This window comes from Prionailurus bengalensis, chromosome C1, assembly GCF_016509475.1.
Source record: "Prionailurus bengalensis isolate Pbe53 chromosome C1, Fcat_Pben_1.1_paternal_pri, whole genome shotgun sequence".
In the NCBI taxonomy this organism is placed as follows: domain Eukaryota; kingdom Metazoa; phylum Chordata; class Mammalia; order Carnivora; family Felidae; genus Prionailurus; species Prionailurus bengalensis.
Window position 1 is genome coordinate 70,894,993 of NC_057345.1, and position 14,946 is coordinate 70,909,938.

The 14,946-nt window shown below is 35.3% G+C and overlaps 1 protein-coding gene across 5 annotated transcripts in view; it reads right to left on the reverse strand.

The window, feature by feature from the left end:
• TTLL7 (tubulin tyrosine ligase like 7) overlaps positions 1–14,946 on the reverse strand; it is a 144,814-nt gene that overhangs the window by 55,824 nt on the left and 74,044 nt on the right. For all 5 annotated transcript variants that reach the window (XR_006296630.1, XM_043575426.1, XM_043575423.1 and 2 more), the window contains 4 exons: positions 9,602–9,696; positions 7,185–7,332; positions 7,026–7,099; positions 5,871–6,006 (listed from right to left, as the gene is read on the reverse strand). Coding sequence is in view for 4 of the 5 variants with exons in the window: in XM_043575426.1 (XP_043431361.1) it covers positions 5,871–6,006; positions 7,026–7,099; positions 7,185–7,332; positions 9,602–9,696 (453 nt within the window). In the remaining variant the exon portion in view is untranslated. The remainder of the gene's footprint in view (positions 1–5,870; positions 6,007–7,025; positions 7,100–7,184; positions 7,333–9,601; positions 9,697–14,946) is intronic.

Genomic DNA, 14,946 nt, shown 5'->3' on the forward strand with positions numbered 1-14,946 from the left:
CTCAAGAGTATCTTTATGAAAGAGTATCTTTATCAAAAGTTTTCATTCTATGGGCATAGTATCTTCTCTTATGCTCTTCTAGAGTCATTTTAAAGTCAAAGGGAAAAGTTATAAAACCATATACTGAAGTAGATGTTTGAGCAAACCAGAGAAATATGATATAATACCTACACTGAAAGAGGTATAATTTATGGTTTCTTTGAGTTATTTATTCAACCTATAAATATATCATATCTTCACTTATGTATTACGACATATTTCAGTGTCCCTTAAAAAAAGGTTTTTGAAAATATAGAAATCTCATGGTACAATGGAAATTTGTAAAATAAGTTACTCTTCATCCCAATCCAATAAAGTTTAGCTATTAAAATACCAAAATACTTTTGTTATAATGTTTTGATTAAATAATAATCCTACAATGAATTCCAATGACAGCAACACAAGATAATGAAAAAGAAACAAAGAGTTCGATTTCTGCTTAAGAGAAAAAAGGTCATAATAGCTAATACTTTCATTATAGCAGCTAGAAAAAGACAGATAAATTAAACAATCACATTTTTTTAAAGACATCAGAAAGCTGTGGTTTAAAAGGACTATAAAAGAAACTGAATACCAGAGGGGGGAAAGTTCTTGTAAGTAAGCAGACATGAGTAGCCACTTTCTACTTTGGGATCATTTGTCTAGTCTGCACACAGAAGGGCAGAGACCATGTCTATAATAGACAGAGAGATTCTAGTGGGATAAAGAGAATCCAACAGAGTTTTCGATGGTCATGTGGGCTAGTGTAACATCTAGAGGAGCCCCACAGAGCTGGGTCTCTCTGACAGCAATTTTAGTGAATATGTAGTGGAGTAGGAGGATAGAGGTATGTAAAAGTCAGTGCTACTCCTCTGCAACCTTCCAGATTTTAGATACTGATACAGAATGAGGTCTATAACAATCAATAAGTGACGTCTATCCTTGACACATTTGAAACAAGAAGCTAATAAAACTATTACAACCCAGCCTGGACCTAGTTCAACTTTTATTTACTTTACTTTACTTTACTTTACTTCATTTTATAGAAACAAATTTGGCATACAACATTGTGTAAAGACACATTTACATATTTAATATGAGCCTAGAGCCCAATTCACTCTGTGTCTCCCTCTCACTGCCCCTCCCCAACTCACGTGCGCACTCTCTCCCTCCCTCTCCACTTCAAAAATAAACACTAAAAAAATATTTAAAAAAATTATAAGACATTAAAAATAACAGGAAAAAGTGACACATGGACACATCAAAGTAAAAATGTTGAGTGAGGAAAAACAAAAAAAAAAAGCAGCTGGGGAAAAAAGACGTATTACATCCAGAAGGAAAACAAGAATAATGATGGTTGATTTCTGAATAGAAACAATAGAAACCAGAAGACATCTATAAAAGTGCTGAAAGAAAAAAAGCCTGCCAAGATAGAATTCTATACCCAAACAACCATTTAAGAAAGAAGGCAAAATGAAAGACAATTTCAGACCAAAAAAAAAAAAGGAGAAAATTAATCACCACCACACTTATGCTACACATGCGTCCATGTAGTTTTCTTTATATGAATTCTCCTTGTAATTTTCTCAATTTCCTGAAGCTCTGGATTAATGTATCCTATTGGTTTTGGAGAATTTTCCTCCATTATTTCTTCAGATATTTCTGCTTCATTATTTTGTGTTTGTCTCTTTATGGGACTCTAATTACATGTATATTAGATCATTGGACAGCATTCCATCTATCTTTGAAACTCTGTTCTGTTTTTCCTTTTTTTATCTTTTTGTGTGCTTCAGTTTGGATAATTTCCAACTGATATATCTCTGCTCTGACCAGTCTGCGATAAGCCTATCTGGTCGTTTCTTAATTTTTTATTGTATTTTTCAGCTCAGTATTTGATTGTATTTTGAAAAAATATTTTCAATTGTTTTTGAAATTTCATTTCTCTGTTGAAATTCTGCATCTTCCATTCATTTTATTCATTTTTAATCAATTTTATTTATATGTATATTTTCTTTAATATGTGTGTAGTATTTATTTTAAAATCCTTGTATGTTAATTTTAACATGGAGATCATTTATAGACCTGCTTTTTAAAGTGTTTTTTTCCTTTTTATTATGGGTCACTTTTTCCTGTTATTTTTAATGTCTTATAATTTTTTAAAATATTTTTTTAATGTCTATTTTTGAAGGGGAGAGAGAAAGAGCACGTGCACACCCGCAAGTGGGGGAGGGGCAGTGAGAGAGGGAGACAGAGTCTGAATTGGGCTCTAGGCTCATATTAAATATGTAAATGTGTCTTTACACAATGTTGTATGCCAAATTTTCTTCTATTAAAAAAATAAAATAAAATAAAAGGAATATGAAGGAATATGAAGTACTAAAGTAAGTTTCTTCAAACTGAAGACAGATAACCCTTGTTAGAGGCATGGATCTGCATGAAAAAATGAAGAATACAAGAAAGGGTATAAATGTGAATAAATAGGAAAAGCTAGTTAGAAAACTATTAAAGACCACTAATTGCTTAGACAACACTAACAACAACGTATTTTAAGGTTTATAACATATGTAAAAGTAAAATATATGTTAACAGCACAAAGTCAGAGGGAGTCACTAAATGAAATGAAATTGTTATGGTCCTTAATTCAAGGTTGATTATTATAATGAAAGGATGTATGTTGTAATTTCTTTTATAAACATTATGCAAAAAATATAACAAAAAGCCAAAAGAGAAGACAAAATAACATAACAAAAAATAATTGATTTTTCCAAAAGAATAAAGGGAACATCAAAGGAATAATGAACAGATGGGATACAGAACAAAGGTAAGAGAGAAAACAAGCCCAACTATTCCAGTAAATGTGTGAAATGATCAAGACACAGATAGTGTCAGACTGAATTTTAAAGCAAATATGACCCAACTACATGCTATTTACCAGAGACATCTTAAATATAAGAACACAGATGAGTTGATAAATAGATGGAGAAGAGATGTCATTCCAACAGTAACCATAAGAAAGAAACTAGTGTGGCTACATTAGTCACAGAAAGTAAATTTTAAGACACAGAATATGACAAGAGAAAGATGAGCACTTTATAACAAAGAAATTTTAAAAAATGAATTAATTAGAGAAACACCTTCATAACTTCAAAGTATATGAATCAAAAATTGACAAAACGAAATCCAGAATCACAGTTGGAAGTTTTAACAATCTCTCAGTAACTGCTAGAACAAGTAGGCCAAAAAAATTAGGAAAGATATAGAATATCTGAACAACGCTAATAGCCAAACTTACTTAAATGACATGTATAAAACTCTATAGCCAATACCTGTAGCAGCACATTATTTTCAAGTACACTTGGAACATTCACTAAAATAAGTAGTCTATGAGTTAAAGCAAGTATCAATTCATTTTATAATATTGAAATCAGAATGTTTTCTTACACTAATGAAATCAACTAGAAATTTTTAACAAAAATAAAACTAGAAATTTTTAATGTATGAAAATTAAGCAACAAACTTCCAAACATATAATATATATTCCAAATATATAAATAATAAATATATAAATAAATAACCAAATTAAAACCAGAAATTAATTTGAGGTGGCTGTTAAAAATACAATACTAAAAAATTACTAGATATAAGGACAACATACAAAAATAATCATATGTTTACATCCTGGAAGCAAATTTAAAAATGGAAAAAATTAAAAACTGTATTATTGACAATAGTAGCAAAAACATCAAATACTTAAGAATAAATTTAATTAGGGGCAACTGGGTGACTCAGTTGGTTAAGCATCTGACCCTTGATTTCAGCTCGGTCTTGATCTCAAGGTTTGTGACATCAAGCCCCATGTCAGGTTCTGCACTGACAGCATAGAGCCTGCTTTGGATTCTCTCTCTCCCTCTCTCTCTGCCCCTCCCTTGTTCACACACTCTTTCTCTCTCAAACTAAACATTTAAAAAAATATTTAGTTCAGCATGTGCAAAAATTATATACCAAAAGTTATAAGCACAGATGAGTAATTAAAGACTCAAGTAAATGGAGAAATATACCATATTAATGGATCAGAAGACTCAGTGATGTTAATTCCCCAGTAATTATTTTATAGATTCCTCATAGTCCCAATTAAAATCCCAGCAACCACTTTGTAATATAAAAATTAATCAAAATCTAGAATCAAGTGGATTCTAAAATTTATATGGAAGCATAAAGGACCTAGAAAAGTCAAAAGCAACAGTACTACAGATAGTATGATATTTGTATAAGAAGAGGTTCACAAATCAATGGAATACGACAGGCAGAGTGGTAACATTTAAACTAGATTTTGAAGAATCCAAAGAATACAGGAATTAAGATTTGAAGCCTATTTATTATGTGCCAAGTACTTTACGCAGACTACTTTAATTAACTTCTATTTTATTTTAACAACTAACCTGTCAAGTATAGTTTTAACAATACTATATTAGTGATGAGGAAACTATTGATCAAATAGTTTAGTCTAAGGTTACAAAATTATTGCATGGGCAACTAGAATTTGAATGTAGGTCTATCTGGTTCCAAAATCCCTAGGCTTTCTAGCAGAAAAAGTGGGGCTGTGGAACAGAGTAATGACAAGATGAAACAGACGCTGTGTCCACAGGAGAGACAAATAACAGTGCAGAACAGGTGAAGCAAAATGAACAAAGTCTCCCATGTCTTGATCAAGAAAAGCAAATGGGCCACAGAATACAATTCTAATAGTGGAAACATCTGCGTATGTCAAAAGAAACACTTTTAAAGGAAAAGAACATTGCAGTAGACATTATTCCTTATGCTTCTGTCTTTTAGGTGTAGCCAGATTGAAAGTGGGTTTATATCCTTCTGTCGCAGAATTTGAGTGAAAAGCCCATAGCAAAATCTGTCTATAATAAACTTTATCATGACTTTTGAATCACTCAGTATAACAGTGTATCCAAGCAATGGAGGTTATCACTGTAATGAAATGACAGTAATATAAAGTAGTAACAGTTTTAATAGGTCCACATAAACTTACTTATCCAATGGGACATTAGCAAGCACAATGCAAGCAGTGGCTTGATTAGCACTTGCACACTGGGTTTATCCTCTTGAAATGTTTCCTTTTAGAACTCCAAGCTACCATATTATGGGATCTGGGTACCCTGCTAAGAGACCATGTAGAGAGAAAGAAACATCCAGCCAGCTCCCCAGATGTTCCACCTATCTTAACTGAGGCAGCAGACATAGGAGTGAAACCCTCCTGCATTTCCAGCCCAGGTAAGCTTCCAGATAAAAGCAACTATATGATTCACTCCAAGTAAGCCAAAACAAAGAGCCACTCAACTGACACTAGCCAAGAGTACAGAATATGAGCAAATAAATGGTTTATTATGCTACAAAAGAAAACCGATAGACATTTTGGTAAACAGATTACTCTGTGTGTATGCGTGTTTTAATTACTTCCCATATGCCAGGTCTATGCAGTATATCAGGGAAAAATACTGTATAATGTTAGTTACAATCCAAATAACAAGAGCATCACAAACCACTAGATTAATTCAATGGATTTTTTTATTCAGTTATATATACACGCCTCTGTGAGAAGGCATGTTACAATAGATTGATATTACAATATAATATCAACATTCTCTGCTACATAATTTGTCCTGTTAGACGTCTATTTTATTAAATCACTTGGTTGGTTATGAAATGCTACCAACGGTTAAAATAGAAGGGAAATGCCTCTTAAAACCAAAATGTTTTTATATTTGGGACTAAGGTGGGTTGTTTTTAAAAACATATTGTTTGGCTTCATTCATTTTTCTCTTTATAAACATTCATTCCTTTACCTTCATCCTTTTCAAAGGATTATTCAGCTCTCGCTGGAATGAAGCTGCTCTTCCTGACAGGAAGGTCTGAAAGGCAACAGCCAACAAATTTTCATACTTTTCAAGCAGAGTTTTATCTTCAGGAGGATAAATTCGTCTACAATAAATCAGACAAACCAACTGGTTTAAAAGAAGCTATCGTAGTACAAGAGTTAAGGTCAGTTACATAGATACTCTTTGACCACTTACTCTGCCAGTCATTTTACTAGGTGCTAGAAATAATGATGAACGCAGGTATAAGAAATTCACAAATTGTCATTGTTTACCTACGCAAATTAAAGTTTATCTAGAGAACGGTCATTAAACAATGAAGCTCCCGAAGGCATAGCATAAGGGGTTTTGTGGGGAAGTGGTTGGATAAAAATTACAACTGGGCATATTGGAGGAATACAGATCTTCATGAGAGTGAGCAGGTAATGAGCGAGAATCTGGAAGTTGTGCATGTATAGTGTGGCTACTGACAGACAAGAATGCAGGCATTAATCCTGAGGTTCTCTTTTGGGGCGGTGGAATTTGCCTCTCTGACGGAGAGAACAGAGTAAAAGGTAGAATGAGAGGAATGTGTTGTCATTGTTGCTGTTGAGGATGTTAAGGCAGGAAAGAATGTTTTACTAAGAGTGTGAGAAGCTCTGTGGCCCCAAATCCTCCTAATTCTGTTAATGGTTGGGAGGTGGGGCAGTCCTTCCAGGGACACAAGGAATTTAAAAAGGGGGGGGGGGGATCCTCTTTTATCCTGTCAAAGGATATTGTGGAAGGGTTCCAGTTCAACACAGTCCACACTCCTTTGGATCGTCTCACACCTGCCTCCTTCAAACATTTTCACTATTTGCCTGGTTGCTGACACATCTAAGTTTAACCAAAGTAGAGCAATCACTCTGAACTGACAGAAAGAAAACTAGGAGACCTGAAACCTGACTTTCTCAAAATACTTCATTATAAGCAAATAAGGCCACAGGATAGTATCAGGTTTAAAAGACCTCATATAAACATCCAGGAAGCTAGCTAGCAAGAATGAAACAAACAGTGCTCAAAATAAGTCTAAAAGGTTAAAAAATGTAGAACAGTTGTTTTGACACTTTACTTCTTCCATCTATAAGAAAATGGAAACACAGTTACCTATAATTCCCCATATGTCGATTTTCATGTTCTTCTTTTAAGATCTGTTTTCGTACTTGAGCGAGTCTCTCTTTCTAAAAATGAAGAAATTTTACAAATAAAATCTGACCAATGAATTATGCAATTCAAATTGTGGGTATGTTGTTAAAATTTTCATACCAACTCTTCTTTCCGCCTCTCTAACTGATGTCTCTGCTGTTCCCAGTCTGAGGAACCTGGTAAGAGCCTTTTTATTGAATTTTGGCCATAAAGCCTTCTTTGAGCCTCGGCTTTTTGTTTGGCCAAGTTTCTCCTTTTATCACTGGTCCTAAAATATAAAACATAGGAATTCAAATAAGCCCTGATCTTATTCCTATGAGGAGAATTACCAAAAGAAGAGACAACGTGGGAATATGAATCAATGTTTATTATATTCAGGGGCACCTGGGTAGCTCAGTCATTTGAGCATCCAACTCTTGATTTTGGCTCAGGTCATAATCCCAGGGTCATGGGATCAAGCCCTGCATCAGGTTCCATGGTGAGCATGGAGACTGCTTAAGATTCTCTTTCTCTACCCCTCTGTCCCTCTCCCCTGCTTGCATTCTCTGTCTCTCCAAAATTAAAAAAAAAAATATATATATATATATATATATATATATTATATACACACACACACACATATATATATATATATTCATATACATCATATTCATCTAATCATCCATTGAATAATGGTCTCCCTGTAGTTGAGGTTCTGTACTCCCAGGGTTTGTGATAGAATACTCTGAACAATCTACATTCTTCTGGATTTCCTTGAGATTAAAAGAATAGTCTCACAAAATGAACTTTGGGGTGTATGTGGAGCCATACTGTAAGTAAAACATTGTATTAAGAAGTGCACAGATTTGAAATATAAGTCTAACACATTTATATGTCCATGGAGCACTCCATCTGGATGGAAGAAAAGGCACATGTGCAACGTAAGCTTCAGTAGCACATGCTGTAAATGCTAAGAATTATACTAAATTCTCTTCGTGGAACAAGGCAAAGAAAAATAAGGAAAATTAATTCCAACTCTCCTTTATTTTTAAGTCTAGAAATTTCTCACTGTTTGAACTGTATATATCTCACTTTTAAAAAGACCAAAACACCCATAGGTTATGTCCTAAATTGGTAACATCACTGACAATGACATACAAAAAACAAAAACAAAAACCATTAGGCCTACTTATACGATAACAGTAAATGTTAAAACCATGTATGGGCATACTACTTGTGTAAGCTAAATAAACAAAAATTTCACCTTCTACATCTCTTCTATTCATTTCTTTTAGGGTAATTGAAATATCAGTTAAATTTAGGCAAATCATTTTTTATCAAGCAAAAGAAGGGGCCATATGAAAATTTCTAAACAAATTTATGTATCAGTCTCTTCTTTCAATAATGCTTTCCATATAAAGCTACTTCTCATGCAGGCATCTGCTAACTGCTTGAAAACACTTAAAATAAATAAATTGCTTGGAAGCATCCCACAACTCATTTAGAGTTCTTTAAATGACAGTGGGAATCAACTGAATTCATAAAATCCCTGGGCTCAAATAACCTCAGAGGTCCTTTAATCCAACACCCTAAACACCGTTTGAACACTTATAAAAGCAGACGTGACTCACTACTTCATTAAGCGCTTCAACTAAACTTCTAACAAATTTGTTGCATAATGAGCCAAAAGCTTTCCCACAAAATAGCAATTCCAATATTTGAGATCCATGATCATGTACACTGCAACCAGCTAATAATAACACTAATCATAATATTAGTGCAGCAATCCCACTTCTGAGTATATATCCAAAGGTTGAAATCAGGATGCAAAGAGATGTCTGCACTCGCACATTCACTGTAGCATGATTCACGATAACCAAGACACGGAAGCAACCTAAATGTTCATCAACAGATGAATGATGAAGATGATGTAGTATACACATACAATGGAATGTTATCCGGCCTTAAAAAATAAATAAATAAATAAATAAATAAATAAATAAATAAACAAATAAATAAATAGGAAATCCTGCCTATGATTTTCAATGGCAAGGTTAACCCTGTCTTAATAACCATCTCATTTCTGTTTACCCAGGCAGCATGATATAGTGGGAAGACTTCTGAACAGAAAGGTAGGAAATCCATGTGTTTGAGGGTTGTTGTTGTTGTTGTTGTTGTTTACTTCTTGAATGCTGAATGACCTCTGCTTTAGTTTCTTCTTGCAAGGTGAGGAAGATAATCTAGAGATTTTCCTCAGGTAGTCTCCAATTCAACCTTATACTCTATACTGAATAATTATACCAACACTGTAATTTAACCATATTTACTATAGATTCAGAGCATGATACAGGGAGAAGGAAAAGCAGTATGTAGAGGAGAGGAAATGATATTTGAAAAGAAAACACTAAATGGGTTTGAAGAATGAATCAAGAAATTTAAAACACAAAATATGAAAAAGTTACAAGCCAACCCCATGTACAAGTGACCATGTACAAGTACACATTTGTTCCAGGCCAAATGTGCTGGAAACCTTCCAAACAATGAAGGAGAGACTTTACCTGATGTTTAGCAGTTTCAATGCATTTAGCAGCACTCCCCTTTTTACATCATAGTCTATTTTCTGATCCGTTCCAAAGCTTGGAGCTCGATTAATCTGAAATTTACAAAGGAAACAATGAGAATGGCCAAATATTGGTAGGTTGGTAAGTATTCAATTCCTATTTTTTAAATTAATGCAAGATCTCCAACCAGTAGAGAAACTCTACAATAAATCTCAAAGCTCCACATACTAGATGGCCCAGTTACCACTGTCACACCTCCCTTCTTGCCACCCTAAGTCAAGGAACTGACTGCTCTCATGGCCCTCTTCCCCCTGCTGCCTTAGCTCAGGATCTTCAGTCAGCCTATGTGCCCTCCCCCTCCTCCCCGCCCTTTTTCAGCCCAACACCCCATGCTCTAGGTTTTAAGTTCAGGGAAGTTAAAAGTGACTCATTGTGACATGAGATTAGAAGACCAGTATTAACAATAATAATGATGATGTGACAAAAAAGATATGCATGCTACCAATATAGCAATACTCATGCATTTATTTAGCATACAGAAACTATCAGTACCCTCTTTTCACTACTTCAGATCTTCTGGATGAATTCGTCTATTGCTGTCTAAAAAATAAACTATTTTTTTTCTACCTGGATCAAACAATAATTTATCATTTTTCATTTCCAAAAACTGCATAACTCAGAAGATACCATTAAAGGTAGTTGCAGACTAATCTATGAGTTTCTCTAACTATATAAGGATTCTGGGAATAAGTGAGTTATTTGTAAGTGTTCTTTCCAACATCATTTCCAGGATTTCATTAAGATAAAAAATAAAGAGAGGCCGGGGTGGCTCAGTCAGTCAAGCGTCCGACTTTGGCTCAAGTCATGATCTCACAGCTCATGAGTTCAAGCTCCGTGTTGGGTTCTGTGCAGACAGCTCAGAACCTGGAGCCTGCTTCTGATTCTTTGTCTCCCTGTCTCTCTCTGCTCCTCTTATGCTCATGCTCTTTCTCTCTCTCAAAAATAAATAAACATCTAAAAAAAAAAAAAAGATGAAAAATAAGAAGTAACAGTAACTATATGTACCCTGAAACCCATGATACAATATGCTACCACCCCAAGAGCTGGAGCTCCTGTCTTTGTCTTTGCTGCTATTGGGTTTGTTGTTGCTGTTGTTATAAAAATGTAACTGGAATAGCAAGTGTTTAAGAAAATTACTTAATTAACTCGGTTGGTTAGAATGCGCTGAGTTCTAAACTACAGCTCAGCTTTCATGACCACCACCTAACACCACAGACGACCTAAAAAAATATGCTACTAGTCCTGAAAGAGGATTGTCTTTTACAAATCCATTCCATTAGAGACAAAAAACTTGATAGTATGCATTTTACAACTCTGGCAATTGTAGGAAGTATAACTATAAGTATATAAAGAGAAGCTAAACAAACAACAGAAAAATCACCTGTAATCCCACCACCTAGCATACTGTCATCTATTTGATAGTGTATTGCTCACCATTTGATAAAGTGTAAGTATCTGCCATGCATGCATATTTATAATTTTCACTTTACTTTCTAAATACATGCCTATACTAACAATACTATTTTATAGTCCAAGTTTTTCCCTTATCAATATATCATGAAAATCTTTCATGCCATCATTTTGATGCATGGTATTCCATTTATAGAGATATGCCAAACTACATTATGCTTTTGCTGATTTCTGATTTAGAAGGTGACGGACGTATTTCTGCCTATGTGATGTGGTCCCAAGGAGAAAGGAATAGCTTAGTAACTACAAGAACCTCCATTTATTCCAGGCAAATTTAAGAAAGGGAGTCTACCGGGGCACCTGGGTGGCTCAGTCGGTCAAGCATCCGACTTCGGCTCAGGTCATGATCTTGCAGTTCGTGGGTTTGTGCCCCATGTCAGGCTCTGTGCTGACAGCTGGGAGCCCGGAGTTTGCTTTGGATTCTAGGTCTCCCGCTCTCTCTGCCCTTCCCCCACTTGCGCTCGGTCTCTCTCTCTCAAAAATAAATAAAATATTAAAAAAAAATTTTTTTTTTTTTAAATTTTTTTTTTTTCAACGTTTATTTATTTTTGGGACAGAGAGAGACAGAGCATGAACGGGGGAGGGGCAGAGAGAGGGAGACACAGAATCGGAAACAGGCTCCAGGCTCTGAGCCATCAGCCCAGAGCCTGACGCGGGGCTCGAACTCACGGACCGCGAGATCGTGACCTGGCTGAGGTCGGACGCTTAACCGACTGCGCCACCCAGGCGCCCCAAAAAAAATTTTTTTTAAAGAAAGGAAGTTTATTAATCCACGACTTCAAAACTCTTTAAGTATTTCCTCTTACAAGTGCAAAGAAAGGGCAATGTATTTTATGTGAAAAAAACAAGTTAACCATTCCATACTGATTCAAATCTCTGGAATTTGTAATACAATTAATGATAGTTCAGCTGCTACCTGTAACAGGATTATAAAATAAACCAGACATTTAGGAAACAATGATTAAGTGGTTCACTGAAATGTAATCTATCTTTATAGAATTCCTTGGGTGTTCCATTCCAAAACTGTCATCTGGAACTCTGCCAGACATACCCCTCCTCCAGGATGGTTGTGACCTCAGGTCCTCTCTTACCTATGTCAGAATCTTCCCTCTACTACCATAAAAAAGAAATTGGTCTACGGACAAATGTACTCACACAAGATCAAGTAATACATGAAAAGGTAGAAACACTTTTTGCAATTAACATTTTGGATTTCTCAAAAGTTTTATGAGAAAGGTAAAGTAAAAACTAAAGACAGATGAAACTCTGAAAATTAGGGTTTCATCCAGTCAAAATTCTACTCTGTGATGTTGACAGCTTCTTTGGCTCTCATTCCTACCCCAATTCTAGAACAGACAAAACTCTGCAGATGTTAGGGTCTTAACGTTCAGCAGCTTGTAAATGCACACAAAAATGAAAACTATTAGAAAGCAGACTAAATTGATAAATACTATTTATTAACCAACCAAATGATAGTTTTACTATCAAAACAAGCACAATAATTTCATGCACATAACAAAGTATACGTAACAGATTTTGTGCTCACAAATTAATGCTATTCCCTCTGCCCAGTAACTTCTCCTCATCCCACCCCCATCTCTCCCAACTTCCAGTCCCCACTGTACTTTCTACAGCCTTAAATACTCTGCTCAGGAGTTCCTCCTCTGCAAAGATTTTTTTTAACTGTCAAATACACACTTGTACATAGAGAGATTAATCACTCTATTGTTTGTGCTGGTACCCTGTTCCCTACTTATACCTGTAAATATTACCATAAGACACATATCTGAGTCCCCACTAAACCAGGGCAAGTATTCTGTCTTCTTTTATCTCCACCCCCCTGACACAATGACTCGTTGAAATAATTCAAGGGTAATTAAAGTATTAGCAGTATATTCATACCCTGCCCAGTTTTCATACTTTTCCCTAACAATGTTTCTGTGCTTGAAAATTTCTGCAATTTTGTCACTATGAATCATTACCTGCAATTATTCCAGTTAACTAAAAGTTATCATATCCTCAGATGCACCTTCTATCTTATTCCACTTGATGGTGCCAAAAGGTTTTTAACAACATATGTTAGAACCACTACAATTGCAGCTGGGAGAAAACACAAAGAAGCAAGATCTAAATAAGATAACTTTAACTGTTTTAATACAATAAATGCTCATTATCCATAGTGATTGATTACTATAAAGTCTTTGTAATGGTTCTGACTAATCTGGAAATGATGAAGAAATGAACTGAAAATGAAAATATGCTAATGCAAACAGTGCTAGTTAGCTGTTGAGTATTGTGGAGTTTTTTAATGGTTATTCATCTGGACATGATAAAGGAGAGAACAAAGTATGAAGAAACACTAATGCCAACAATGGTGTTTTGAGCCGTTGAAAAAATATAGAATTCAACCATTCAGTCAGTTCTGCTTTACCAAGCTCATACAAAGCTCCAGTTAGACAAATGCTTTTAAAAACAAGTAACTAAATTATCTATAGTCATTACTCCCTACTATACTTTGAGTGCCACTTCATGCATGTGCCTTCACTTTTTCTCCACCCCGTCAAGGATAAAAGACAAGTAGCAGGAGCAGGGGGAAAATACAGTTAAGAACAAGGAAGAATAATTGCAGACAAAGTATGAAACCTAGGGAAGAAAATGTCAGGCCTAGTAAGGCGCAGAGTCAAATGCTTTCATGTTCAAGTGATGAAGGACACAAAAAGATAGCAAAATCTTATTTCCAGGACCCAAGCAGGAACAAAATTTGAACATCTGACATCTGTATTTGATTGGAAATATAACATGCTGGAACAGAGCAGATTGAACACACACACACACACACACACACACACACACACACACCCATTAGCCCTCTAATTGGAAAAGTGCTCCTTCCTAAAAATATATTTTGAATGTCTTGATTATCTATCACTCATTCAATTTGCTTTTGCACGTTGCAGACAGAACTTCCACCTTCGAAATCATTAACAAAAAAAGAGAGATAATCAGCATAGAATGAAAGGTACTTGTTGATTATACCTTCTATAGCAATATGTTCCAAAATGTAACTAATCTAGTAAACACTGTTTAGATATGTGCTATTTTCCTGATAAAGTTTCCTAAACACAGTGTTCTGTGCCCATGGACTCTATGACTCCAGATCAAGGGCCTGAGAGGAAACTGCTGAATGGGATAGAAAACTTCTAAGTTTTCTTCTGGATGTAGTATGAAGTATGACTGGAAGGAAAGGTACATAAATCTTAAGAAGAGACTATTTTTATTTCTCCTTTATATCATTTCATATTTTCCTAATATTAAGTGATTTTTTATAATGAGAGAAAAATAATGACGACTCCGACCATACCAGGGACTGGCAGCAAACCCAAAGGCACACAGTTAACAGACTGGACATGGGGGGAGTCCCAGGCATATAATATGGCCTTCAGGGAGAAGTCATGCCAGCTGGGGTATGAGGTACTGAATACTGATTAATGAACCAATCAGAGTCTCTCTCTTCTTGGAGAGTTTGAATAGGAAACCAATGAAGACAAGGAGGCCATGGTCCTCAAGCCCAGGCACCCACACAGAGGAAAGACAACATCCAGAGGTCATGGAGTAATGAAGTAATGAAGGACGTGAGACTGAGGAAATAGCGGAGAAAGTAGATAAATCAGTAGAAGCAGATCCACACATACATTCAAAATTCCTGGCCCAGAAATGCACTCAAATTAACTTGGGAAAAGTAATATCAAACACATATTGGTCCGTTCTTGGAACGGTTCTATTCTCTGAATTTTTGTTCTCTTCCTCCCACA